At 42.5% G+C, this 11,868-nt stretch overlaps 1 protein-coding gene across 1 annotated transcript; it reads right to left on the reverse strand.

Annotated features, from left to right (window-relative positions):
* Positions 1–1,707: 1,707 nt before the first annotated feature.
* LOC139690798 (suppressor of cytokine signaling 7-like) lies at positions 1,708–10,098 on the reverse strand. The gene is made up of 2 exons (XM_071588371.1): positions 9,774–10,098; positions 1,708–4,119 (listed from the first exon to the last, which is right to left on the reverse strand). Exons 1-2 carry the CDS (start codon positions 9,999–10,001, stop codon positions 2,770–2,772), a joined length of 1,578 nt encoding a protein of 525 aa, XP_071444472.1. The 5' UTR covers positions 10,002–10,098; the 3' UTR covers positions 1,708–2,769.
* Positions 10,099–11,868: the final 1,770 nt, after the last annotated feature.

The raw sequence follows: 11,868 nt of genomic DNA on the forward strand, positions 1-11,868 counted from the left end.
ATTACTTGGGATTCAAAAGTCTTTCCTTGGTTAGGTAGATGTTTGAAAACTGACTTACCAGGGCCTTGCTATTCAAAACAGAATATCAATATTCTTGCCAGGGCAGACAATAATTATGTGTAAATGGAAGTCTGCTCTTTGTGTTTGTTATGTTTCTATCCACTTGGTAGTTACATTATTATTATATTGTTTATAACGAGGTGATTCCTTCAAATAATTCTTTAAAGGTTGACATTAAAATTTGGATATGTGATTTATGTTAATTTCAGGAAACTTTATTTACCATGCACTTCATATCCTTGATTAAGTAATTATCTATTAGTAATCATAGCATTAGTCAAAGGAATTTTAGATATCTTTTTGGAAATATACGTAAAAAGAAAACAGTTAAGGTTACTTAGGCAATCCACCACAGTGTTTGCCACTAACTTACAGCAGTGTTTCAGTGTATTTATTTTGAAAGTTGATGAAATTTTATGGTAGATGTGGTCTTTGGAATTTTGGATATGGCAACATCATGCAGAGATTTGAAGAATGATTGAGGATGTTTAAGATTACAGTGGTAGTAAGTAATAAAGGTAGTAGGTTATGTTGTTTATTAAGCGAATTAGGTGAAACCAGCTGAAAGAAAAACAGAATAAAATCTGGAAGGGGTCAGTTTACTGAAGGTAGTGATGGAATGAAGGTATGAGAAAAGTGAATGAAGGGGAGAAAATGCCATTTGAGGAATGTATGACCTACAGACAAGTGCATAGGACAAATTAAAGCTGACATAAAACAGAGAGGCTTGATGGAGGGAATTAACATTGAATGGAAAAGAATGGAGGGATGCGGTAAGCCAATTATAGGATTGACAGACTGATAGTGATCAATACCTTGCATTGGAGGGTATGACATAGGCAAAAGGAATTTAACATGATAGCATGACATGCCAATTGATGGAAGAAATGGATAGTTGTGGGAGGTGATAATTTAAATCCAATGACCGTTAGGTTTAGGAGGGAATCATACCTACACCATTGGCAGAGTTAGAGGGTGTTATGACAGCCCAAAACTGTTTTCCCCCTTGACATCAAAGCACTCATCAAGAGATTTCCAATGAGGCAAACAATCATCTAGATTTTGTTCTCTCAACCACAAACCAATGAGGTGAAAGAAAAATTCCATGATTTTGAAATATATTGTGATATCTAATATTATTTTCTTAGAAACCAAGAAGGCTGTGGATTCTTGAATCTTAAGTCTAGGTTTACCCCTGATGTATACAATATCAACAGAACCAAATCACTGTAGAGAGGGAACTAATTGTACCTCAAAAGGTAATTGCGTGGTAAGGAATGCCACAATATATTCACCTGAATAAGAAATGCAGCCCTTAATCAGCTTAAGCCAATGTTTATAGTTGAACTCCCATGGATGATGGCATTAATCCAATCTTTCGAGGCATGACTTGGAAAGAATTTTATTTAGTCTATGTGAAATTGCAAGTAATAGGAACACGAAAGAGAGATTATAACCACATACCCTAACCGCATTGAAAATAAGCACTGCCTTTTTTGCAGGTATTGAATTAGGTAAAAATTATACCAATTTGCTTAGACTGGAGTCATGAGTCTCAAAGATGTACTCAATGAATATGATTAATGATATAAGAGGTAGGTAATCAGTTGTAATCATAAAATTTAAAGAATTATATTTAATAAATAGTTTAATAAGTTACCATGATTCTTTACAAAACATGAATCTTATAAACAATGGATTCTCTTTTTGGGATACATTGTCATGATAAAAAAAAATATCCAATAGTATCCTCGTCGACTAATTCACAATTTTATATCCTTGTCACTGTGCAGAAATAAAAGCTTAGTGTAAACAGATTGCTCCCTTTAAAATAGATAATAACAATGCATATAATTATACAAGACAATCAAACAAATGCTGAAGATAATGGAAATAATGGCTAATTTTAGAGTTGGAACCTCACTCTTTCTTTGGAATGCAGCATGTGATGCATTAACGGGGAGGCCCTTTCATTTGCTATTGATAAAATTCAGCATTTTAAATGAGTTTGTGAGGCATCTGTAACACAAAACACTGTTAACAAGCTCAACACAAATTCGAGAACAGCTCCAAAAAGAGAAACACTTCCATGTAGGATAGGCAACATTTAGCGGTGGAATGTCTAGGTTTGGACCAACCTCTTCTTCTTTGGCCAAAATTAATGTCACTCTAATCACAGCCATTCCACTAAACTTGCATAAGTAGCAGTCATAATTATCTACAAATACTTTGCCGGTAATAAAAATGAAAAAGTAGGGGCTCCCAGTCTTGAAGAATGTGGGTAGAATTATTGTCTGACGTGATGAAATTACATGACACCACAATTAATTTTAAAACTTTAACTTCGCACCAGTTGAGAACGATAAAACCTTGGGCTGAGACTTCAATCATAGCCCCATACAAAAAGCTCACAAGCTCATCCTAAAAACCACCTTCTTGAAGTCAATATAATGTACATATTTAATTAACAAATCCCTGTTTTAAATATTGCTGCAATTGACGAGAAACTTGTCCTTCTCCACATATTAGTTCGAATGATAGTATAAAAACTTACTGCCACATCCAATTAACATTTGGGTTGCAAGTACACACAATTGCAAGCATGCACAAACTAGAGCACCGCACCCTCGACTCCGATCACTGAGGGAACTATCCGACCGCACGGTTCTATTTTAAATACGAAATGTAAACGATGAACACATTCCTCCGTCACAGAGTGTGCGGGTACTCTGTGAGGTACTCCGCTACCACAGCGGGTAGAGGAAGGGTTGTTACAGCCGTCCTAGGGTCCCTTCCAGTGGCTGCGACGCCTTTGTTTATGGCTAACCGCGCCAGGTGCTGCAGACTGGGGGGAGCCCTGTACCTCGGCCTGCTTAGCATAACGTGCGCGCACACCCTTCCCCTGGAGTCCACCCACACATGGTTTCCAACTGCCTTGCCGGCGACTGCACTTGCGGAATTCCCGACGATGGCGGCGTTCGCAGACTTGTTTGCTCTCTCCTTGCCCTCGCTTGTGTAATGCTCCACCAGTCGCACCACTCCGTCGAAGAGCGGCATCATGGCGGCCAGGCGCGGCTCTGCGTCGAGACGGAACCTCCCTCCAGAGTAGTGTAGACGCACGCTCGTGGGGCCACGCTCTGTCTGCACGCTGAGGGCGAAAAGGAACCGGGGATCCGAGGAATCCCTCACCAGAAACGTCCCCGGACTGGAATCGGCCAGAACCGTAGCCGATCCCTGCCAAGAGAGTCCCTCGTAATACCATCCGGAGGCCCTGAGGGCTCGCACCGTGGAAGCCAGGCGGTCAAGATCGGCCTCCGGCGAGGGTGCAGGAGGGATGCTGATGATGGGCGCTACGGCGGGGGAGGGCATCGAAGGCGGGGCTGACGGGACGACCGCTGGGGGTGGCGGGACCAGAAGGGCTGCCGGGATTACGACGGCAGATGGACAGGCAGGGTTCGCCCAAGGCCACGAGGAAGGCGACCCCTCGTGCGAAGGCGTAGGGGGGAGAGTCCAGGGGACGATGGTTGCCAAGAATGGCGAAGGTGGATTGGTGACCATGGTGGTGGTAGTCGTGGCTGACGGCCACTGTCCGGAGGCTGTGGTGAGCGTCGGCGCCGCCGGGATCGGTAAGATGAACGAGAGGGGCACCGAGGGAGAGGGCTGAGGAAGGAACTTTTCGGCGGGGTTGATATTGGAAGATGACTCATCGTCGTCGTCGTCCAGGTCTCTGGTGACGAAGACGCTGCACCTCCCACCTGTGGGTGCGCTGCTGCTCCTGGAGACGGCGACGGTACAGGTGGTGCGGTGGGTGGCGGATGGAAGCTGAAGAGGAGACGGCGGGGACACCATCTGAGTGGGTTGAGCGGATGAAGGGTGGAGGGAGCAGGAGCCCTGGGGAGACACTGAGGGGATCGAAGAAGCGGGGGAAGTAGGGGGCGGCTGCCCCCCAGACGGGGGATGCCCGAAGGCGTGGAGGCAGTTAGGGCAGGTCAACATGGTCGAGGCCCCATCGAGCGAGATGGGGTGAGGATTGCTGGATTCCCTGCTGCTGCAGGAATTCTGAAATTGAATGAGAGAATTCTACATGAGTGTTGTTACGATGAAAGTTCCGTTCACTGGAATATTTTACGAAATTTGGGGTAATATCATAATGCGAGGGGCTAACTTCAACTGATTTCAGTGATCAATAAGTTTTTCATTACAATTTTTGAGGGTTTTTATCCCAAGGTATTTATCCTTGATCCACCGCTCACACAATTCAAAATGCAGAGAGAACCAGCGACTTGAATTCTGACACCGACAGGGATTTAAAAAGAAAAACTATCAGAGATACTAGAGAAATTAATGGAAAAAATCAACAGTATATGAGCTTAATGACTGCACTGAAATATTGTCACTGTTCCATACAAAAATTATTATTAGGTTCTATCGTAACAAAGTACGTAGCAAATGGAGAATTAAAAGAAATCATCAAAAATTCGAGAAACATTGAATCTAATTACAACCCTGCAAGTCAGCGGTAGGGTGTGGCAGGGGGTAGACATACATTGTAAGAAAGTTTTGTGCTTTGAGTAGCATTCGGACCATACCTGAAAATTTAGTAGTTCCAAAAAAAATTAAATCATATAAGGAAATGACAATTGTGAGGGTCATATACGAGCTCGTATATGAACTACGAAAATCAACGCCAGTGGAAGTATCATACAAATTAAGAAACAACCTAGCGCTCACAAAAATAATTCTACTGTATTATGTACAAGAATAAAATGTTAGTCAAGTGCGCATGGGAAATAATACGGGTAATAATAGGTGTTATCTAATTGACTAATTTAATAGCGCAAGCCGATAGCACAAGACATTTTGCAGATGATGGTAAAATCAAATGTCTAAAGAAAGAAAGCCACTCGCATATTCATCCGCTTCTCCCTGATTGAACTCAAATGCAACAGTATCAGAAAATCTATGCTCCCCACGTAATGGGTTTTAACTTTCAGACGGAATGCGGAATACATCACGGATCTGTCTGCACAGTATTTGTTCATCCTTCGAGAAATGTGCAAGAAAAATACCAGTTGAAACTACAGAATAGAGAATGAAAATTTTGCCACTAATTTGGGACAGATGAAATAAATACAGTTAACAGAATGCCCAGAAATAAAACAGCATGATTCAGTGTCTGATTTTTTACAGAACTTTTCCGGAAATTAAAGTTAAGGCATCTAACAAAAAGGAATCTAAGGGTTAATATAAAATCAAGACAACAGGAGAGGAAAAGTGTATGGCACTTTAACTCCAAGTCTAATATCTAACCTTTCATTAAATTGCGGTCGCAGGAGAAAGTTTGTGTGAATATATTAGACACCTATTCTTCGAAAAGAAGGGCGAGAAGAGCGGAATGTGATCATTACGTAAAAAAGAAGGCTGTCGTAATACCACTTTTTAGCGCATCCCCTTTCATACAAAAGAAAATATTCTTGTAAAATTATCTTAATGATAACCGAAAATGAAGACGCCATAATCCACAACAAGCCCTGCTTCGAGGAATCAAAATCAATCGTTCATAAGCACCTTAGGAAGACGCCATTTTGGCCCATCCGAGGGCCCCCGTGCTATTGTGGCATGGGCGCCGCAGAAGGGAGAGAAGTTTTTTGGGGCGGACGGGCAAGGAAACCGTGACGATGGCAACGTTTGTTCGTCTGTTCTTTTCTCCTCTGAGCTCGCTCGCTACGGCTCAACGAAAACTTTTTCTTCCCCGTCTCCCCCACCCCCTTACTCCATTCTTCCCGTCCCTCCGGCCCTCCCCTCCGCCCCCGCCCCTCACTCTGCGCAGAAGCACTATTCCATGTACCCCTCCTTTCTTCTCTCTCTCTCTCTCCTCCTCCGACTCCCTCGGGGGCCATTCCGAGAAGGCCGGAGAGACGTTTCAGTTTTCCGGGGGAGAGAGGGATTCCTTGAATCCCGTGGAAAGAGCCGAGCCCCAGGCCAACCAGCGTGATTTCAGTCCTTTCCGTCCCGAAAAAAGTCGAGCCGCAACAGGCGCGCCTGGACAGCGTTGGTCTTCAAAAGCCAACCAACGCGTTCGATAAATTCCATCGTTAACACGTTCAGGAACGCATACTGCAGAGAAAAACGCTTCCCTCGCGGGAGGACAAGAGCTCCTTTTGTTGACAAGATCGTCATGCTCGTTTATTCGCCTAATGACCCCTTCCTACGATATCTCTCATAGCCACATCCTGCAAGTAACTTGTGGTGAATAAGGATCCAATCGCAAAAATAGTTGAGATTCAATAAAAAGACATTAATAGTAAAACCATTTAAAAATAAAACTAATATTGTGAAACGACCAACCTAAGGCTGCTTCATGGACAAAAAGGAATGAGGGGAGATGGAATTGCGGAAAATTGCGAATGAATGGCCAGCAGTATGATTGAAAAAAATTCCAAGACGTTATTAACGTCTAAGTCCGTCCGGTATGTCCTTGGGAAGTTTTCTTCCGCAATCTAATCGAGAATCCGAGCGCGAAATATTCCAATGACAGCACAGACAGTTCGTTCGAAATCTCTGAGGCAATTTATAAACTTGAAATGTGAATCAGTAAATATCTTAAGACTTGGATTTTCCGATAGCTTTCTGAGTTGTCGCTGATGGGGGACGCGGCACAGAGGAAACAATAGAAGGAATGCTCATTCGCACCGGTGTACTACGCCTACTACAGACGAGGTAGTGGCATTTTTAACTTCCCAGGTCCAAATCTTACATGCGTTACTGGGACGCGTGTCGTGGAGTTGGGGCTGCAAAGGGGAACCCGACTGGAAAGAAACAATCGATGGAAACAGCAGGGGCGACGGACGGTAGGAGAAAAGGGGGTGGGGTAGGAACTAAGTCTATGAAAGTTCCCGGAGCGCGTGCGGGGGCATGGGACAGAATTATACGAAAGCCAACGAGAAGTTCTTTCCAGGTATTATACTGGGAGAGAGCTACCTCCGTCCAGGAGCTTTGCCCTCTCACAAGCAATCAGACCTTATTAGCAATATCCGAGAAGCTGGAAGAAGGAAAGAAAAAAGTGGAAAAGAAATCTAAGGCTTTACGTGGAAACGGAGAAATGTAAACGGACAACCTAGAGACCGGGAGAAAAATTTGAGGACATTTTTAGTCTTCCTTTCTTGTCCCACCGGATGATCAAACCTTTCTTATCTTTCCCCGCTCCTTTCTATGTCGCACAACGACAATTTACCATTTTTTCTTTTATGCCGTTTCTATATTGCAGGCATCATCACTAATATGTAATATTTCACGACTCTCATAGATCAGTGTTATTGGTGCTGTTTCCGTGGTCATGAATAAGTGTCATGAAGACATTGAAGTAGCCCATTCTCTTATGGGCGGTAAATAGAAGTTAGATAAATAGAAGGTAACACTAATTTAACTAGGTATCTCAGATGTCCTCCAGCCCACTTTTTTTAACCCGATGCCCAACTGACCTCGAACATCGGTTGCGAACAACTTTTCTAAGTAAAGAGATCTGAAAGGCGAATTAACGCAGTAAACATCCTGGCCTATCAAGTATTTATAATAGTAATCTACACTAAACAATTGCCAGAGTTCTCAGGGTGTATTTAAGCATGCACACGAAAATCAAAACAAAACTGAAAACGGTTACGAAAGCTAAAATCAACAATTTCTAATCAAATGTACTTTCAACTAAAATTCTGAGCATGGAGCAAATTTCTTCTGTCGCTGGTATTACTAACAGACACGAATTTCCCCTACTATTAACAAGAGCATTAACATACCACACCGGGCTAATCAAAAATAGGATTACTTCACACGATTAAAATTTAAGCTCATCCTATATGCATGCACATTCTCTTGGTAGTAAATATATAGCGCCTGAAACGGTTGCTCAATAGCGTAGGTTACAATTTATATTGATCACGCCAGGGCGAACTTAGGATCCTTGCATAGTGAACTGTCCGTAACAAAACTGGTCAAAAAAAAAGAAGAAAAAAAATTACTTTTGCGAAGAAATATTTTTGAATGACACCGAAAATATTGTCAGGGCTAAAACTTTGACTTGCCTCGGCGGAATTCAGCAAATGAACACACTACAGAGAAAAGCATCTAATAATTTCCTTACCTTTCTTTGAAATACCCGAGTAATTTACGCTACTCACAATATATCAATTGAAAGGTTGGATATGTGGTAAAGGATATCATCTAAGCATGATATTCTTCAAAATTATCGATACGTTGAAATAAGTTCGTTATTATTGAAGTTTTAAATATCAAGATACCCGTAGCAAGGCACCCGTCGTTTGAAGGGCCTATTATTCACCTAAGCAGCCGGAATATGTTTGCAAACCGATGTGATGCACACATTTTTATAAAAAAATAATTTTAGAAGGAATATTGATTCATATAATTTGATAGGCAAGTGGTTTTTAAAAGTAAAGTCACGTCTCCTCCGGCAGGTGGAAGCACTCGCCCGCATGCGACGAATATTGGATTGTACTCCTTGCTTCTCATAAGACATCGATAGCTGTTAGCACGGCATAACAGAAAACTTAATGCTTAGGTGAATATTGGGTACACGAGAAACCCAGCTTCGAAAAGCTCGACGCGCGGACACGAGAATCCGTTTCGCTGCGACATTGAACTCTCGACTGAAATTCATCGACAAGAGACTGAGAATGGGATGGTGGGAAGGAAGAAGTGGCACAAACGAGAGAGCGTCAATTAAGAGGAAGGAGAGAAGGCATTCACACACGCATCTGCCTCGTCTCTCTTCTCCTTCCCCCAGGAAATCAGAGAACCGGTTGAAGGAACGATGGGAAGATACTGAGAAGGCCGACTAGACCCCTCTCTTCACTCGCTCGTAGGGAGCGCCACCTTCTTCCATCCAACCTAACGCACCAAAGAGCACCACTTTCATAGAAAAAAAAGATGCACGTACATACACCCTCTCACCTCCCACGCCGACGGCATCCCCACTCCCTCCCCCGCCCCTACACGCTATCCAACCGATCTCGCACGTACTACGGTGCGCTCACAACCTCTCTTTCCCTCACCTCCTCTCTCCTTGATCTCACCCTTCCAGCCAGCTCCCTCTCCTCTCCCCCTTAAGCCCCTCCATACCATGGGCACACCACTCGCTACGGCGGAGCCACCACGCAAACTCGCTTTTTTAATCAGACCTCCCTCATCTGTAGCGCCCGCGCACACACCACACCGGGAGATGAGTTTCCGAGAATCGGCCGTCAAGAGAGGTACGAAGGAGAGGGAACGGTAATAGCTCCGCGGCCAACCTCCTTCTCATGGCACCCACCTCAAGGCGGCAACGATTTTTGACTCGGGAACGGGTTTTACGCCAATTCATTTCTGACCTAAAACTGCGCCCACATTTCCCTTAACCTAGCTGGATTAAAACTTCACATACGGAACTATATGTCCCAAGCGGATTTTGAAATATACAAGAAATTTTCCCAAGTGGCTGGGTTGAGTCGGGGAAAATATCTTGTGAGGGGATTTTTACCATCACTCTCGGGGATAACTTAATGATAGAACGAAAAGGTTACACTAACTCCGCTTTCCTAAAAATGGGCGAACCCACGACACTTAATGAAACACGCTCTCACTCAAGAAAAAATGTCTTTCGTACGCGTTGCATGAACGCGGGAAAGCAAAATTCGAGAATGAACCAAGGAAAAACATACCTCCAGTTGCACTGAAGGAGCCGTGGTTTTCGAAGGGACGAACAGTGGCAATTCCTCCTGAGTCTTGTCCTCCGCAAATATATCGTAATCGAATTCCACCGCTGTCGCTCCAATTGAAAAATTCAGATCAGTCGTCCATCCGCACCCTCCGGACAAAAAAGTCCGCCGATGCTTCTGCAATTTCTGTAAGTCCTGGCACGTCCCCGCGTGCCTTCCGACGATCGCCATTAATCCAACAGGTAATTTTGTGAACAACACAGGCTTTTTCACTCGTCATCCGCTCGTCACAAGCTACAGACGTCGACTGAATAAATTCAGACATGAAGTCCAGTCGACACGCCTGACTCTTTCCCCTATCTGCCGTCTGGCGACGTCAGCGCCTTTACTTCCACCTGCGCATGCGCCGCGCCGGATCAGAATTCAAGAGAGGGAATGGACGGGAAAGTGTTCCAGAAATTGACTCATCTATCATGTTTACGGAAAACTATCTACCCACGATTTCTGGTTTAGGATGTTGTTATTACCGTATTCCTAGAGCTCCAACCCTGCCATCACTTGCTCAAGCACAACGGTATCGCGAATTTGTCTCCGTTTAATTCTTTATTTCCCTTGCCTACAAGTTTTAACTACCTTAATTATAAAAGTGGGATTATCTTACAATCTGGCGAATAATTCCAGCACAACTATTTCCTAGAGTTCCTTATTCAATGATATCATTATTTTCTTCATTCGCCCATTTTAAGAAAGATAATTTTGGCTTCGATACTAATGCTGTATATTCCATCTGTTGTATATATATTTTGCCATGAAGAAAGCGTTGCATTCTTTATATTGAACAATTGTTGTTTCAGCGAGGACGGAGTCGGATTTTGAGAAAATTTATATTAAAATACTATGTTATGTAACTGACCTCTTTATCTGTAGTTTACCTACTCAAAGGGACATCTTCAACTACGTCACGTTTTGTGCGAAATAAGTGAAGTAGCTGAAATTATTCCATCATCTTACGACCGAGTGTACATCTCACTCATCGTAAATGTGAAATTTAGATTTAAGCAATGTCTACTCTGGAGGTTAGCATTAGAAGACATGGTACACGGTAATTTAGAATGCAATTTTCTTTGTAAAACTTAAATTCAACGTTTTTTATTTGTCCTGTATTTTATGTACAGATATCTATGAATGAGTAAATGAAATATTTATTATTTTTTAGGGTGAATAGGGAATTTCCTGCTTTATATTATAAATGTTCCAATTACTTTCCTTACAATCCACCTATTTTATTTATTTTAGTGACCAAATTTTACTGCATAAGGCCCAGTTTTGTAGCCAGGAAAACACGCAAGCTTACACGTTACCAAATAAACTGAAGCATGAACACTGCACCCAATTGTTAGCCCCATTGGCATCGTGTAACATCGTGATTGTGTCTAAGGTATGTACTGTTTACTTTTTATTAAATACCTTTGTAAAGTGATGTATAATATTCAGATCATATATATTTTAAAAGTTAAGGGTTGGGATGAAATTAATATAAATTAAAAAGGTGTATTCAGTAGAGCCCCTGCATACTCCCTTTTGAATGGCGTATCTATCGACAAGTTATCCTGAAAACCACCGTCGAGGCGTGTGGCAGTAGGGATGATTTCACTTCAGGCATAAAACACCAAAAGTTGAGTTTTTATTTATTTCTAGTTGAAGGTTATTCGTGAAAAAATCAAATAATGTTGATCATGATGACTATAGGTACATGCTCTTCGGTATCTAAGAAAGATATATTTTTCTACGCATACGATAGGAGGTTTTAGTAAAAAGATGGGACAATGACAAAGTCTAGATGAGATGATGACAACACACTAGGCCACTTGAAATGACAAAATCGAAATACTTTTCCCCCCTAACGCGGCCGGGGGAAAAATTGTATCCCTACTCTGTCTGTTCTACACTTAATATCTGTAATTTTAGTGACATAACCTCTCAAAGTATAGGACGATTTGGCTATTAATACATTTCCAGCGCCATCGCTGAAGATACCTCCTACAACTTTATGCAAGATAATTAATCTCTAATTAAAGTGATAGGTCATCTACATCTA

This window comes from Hetaerina americana, unplaced genomic scaffold (genome assembly GCF_022747635.1).
Source record: "Hetaerina americana unplaced genomic scaffold, ioHetAmer1.1.p SCAF_3, whole genome shotgun sequence".
Taxonomy (NCBI): Eukaryota; Metazoa; Arthropoda; class Insecta; order Odonata; family Calopterygidae; genus Hetaerina; species Hetaerina americana.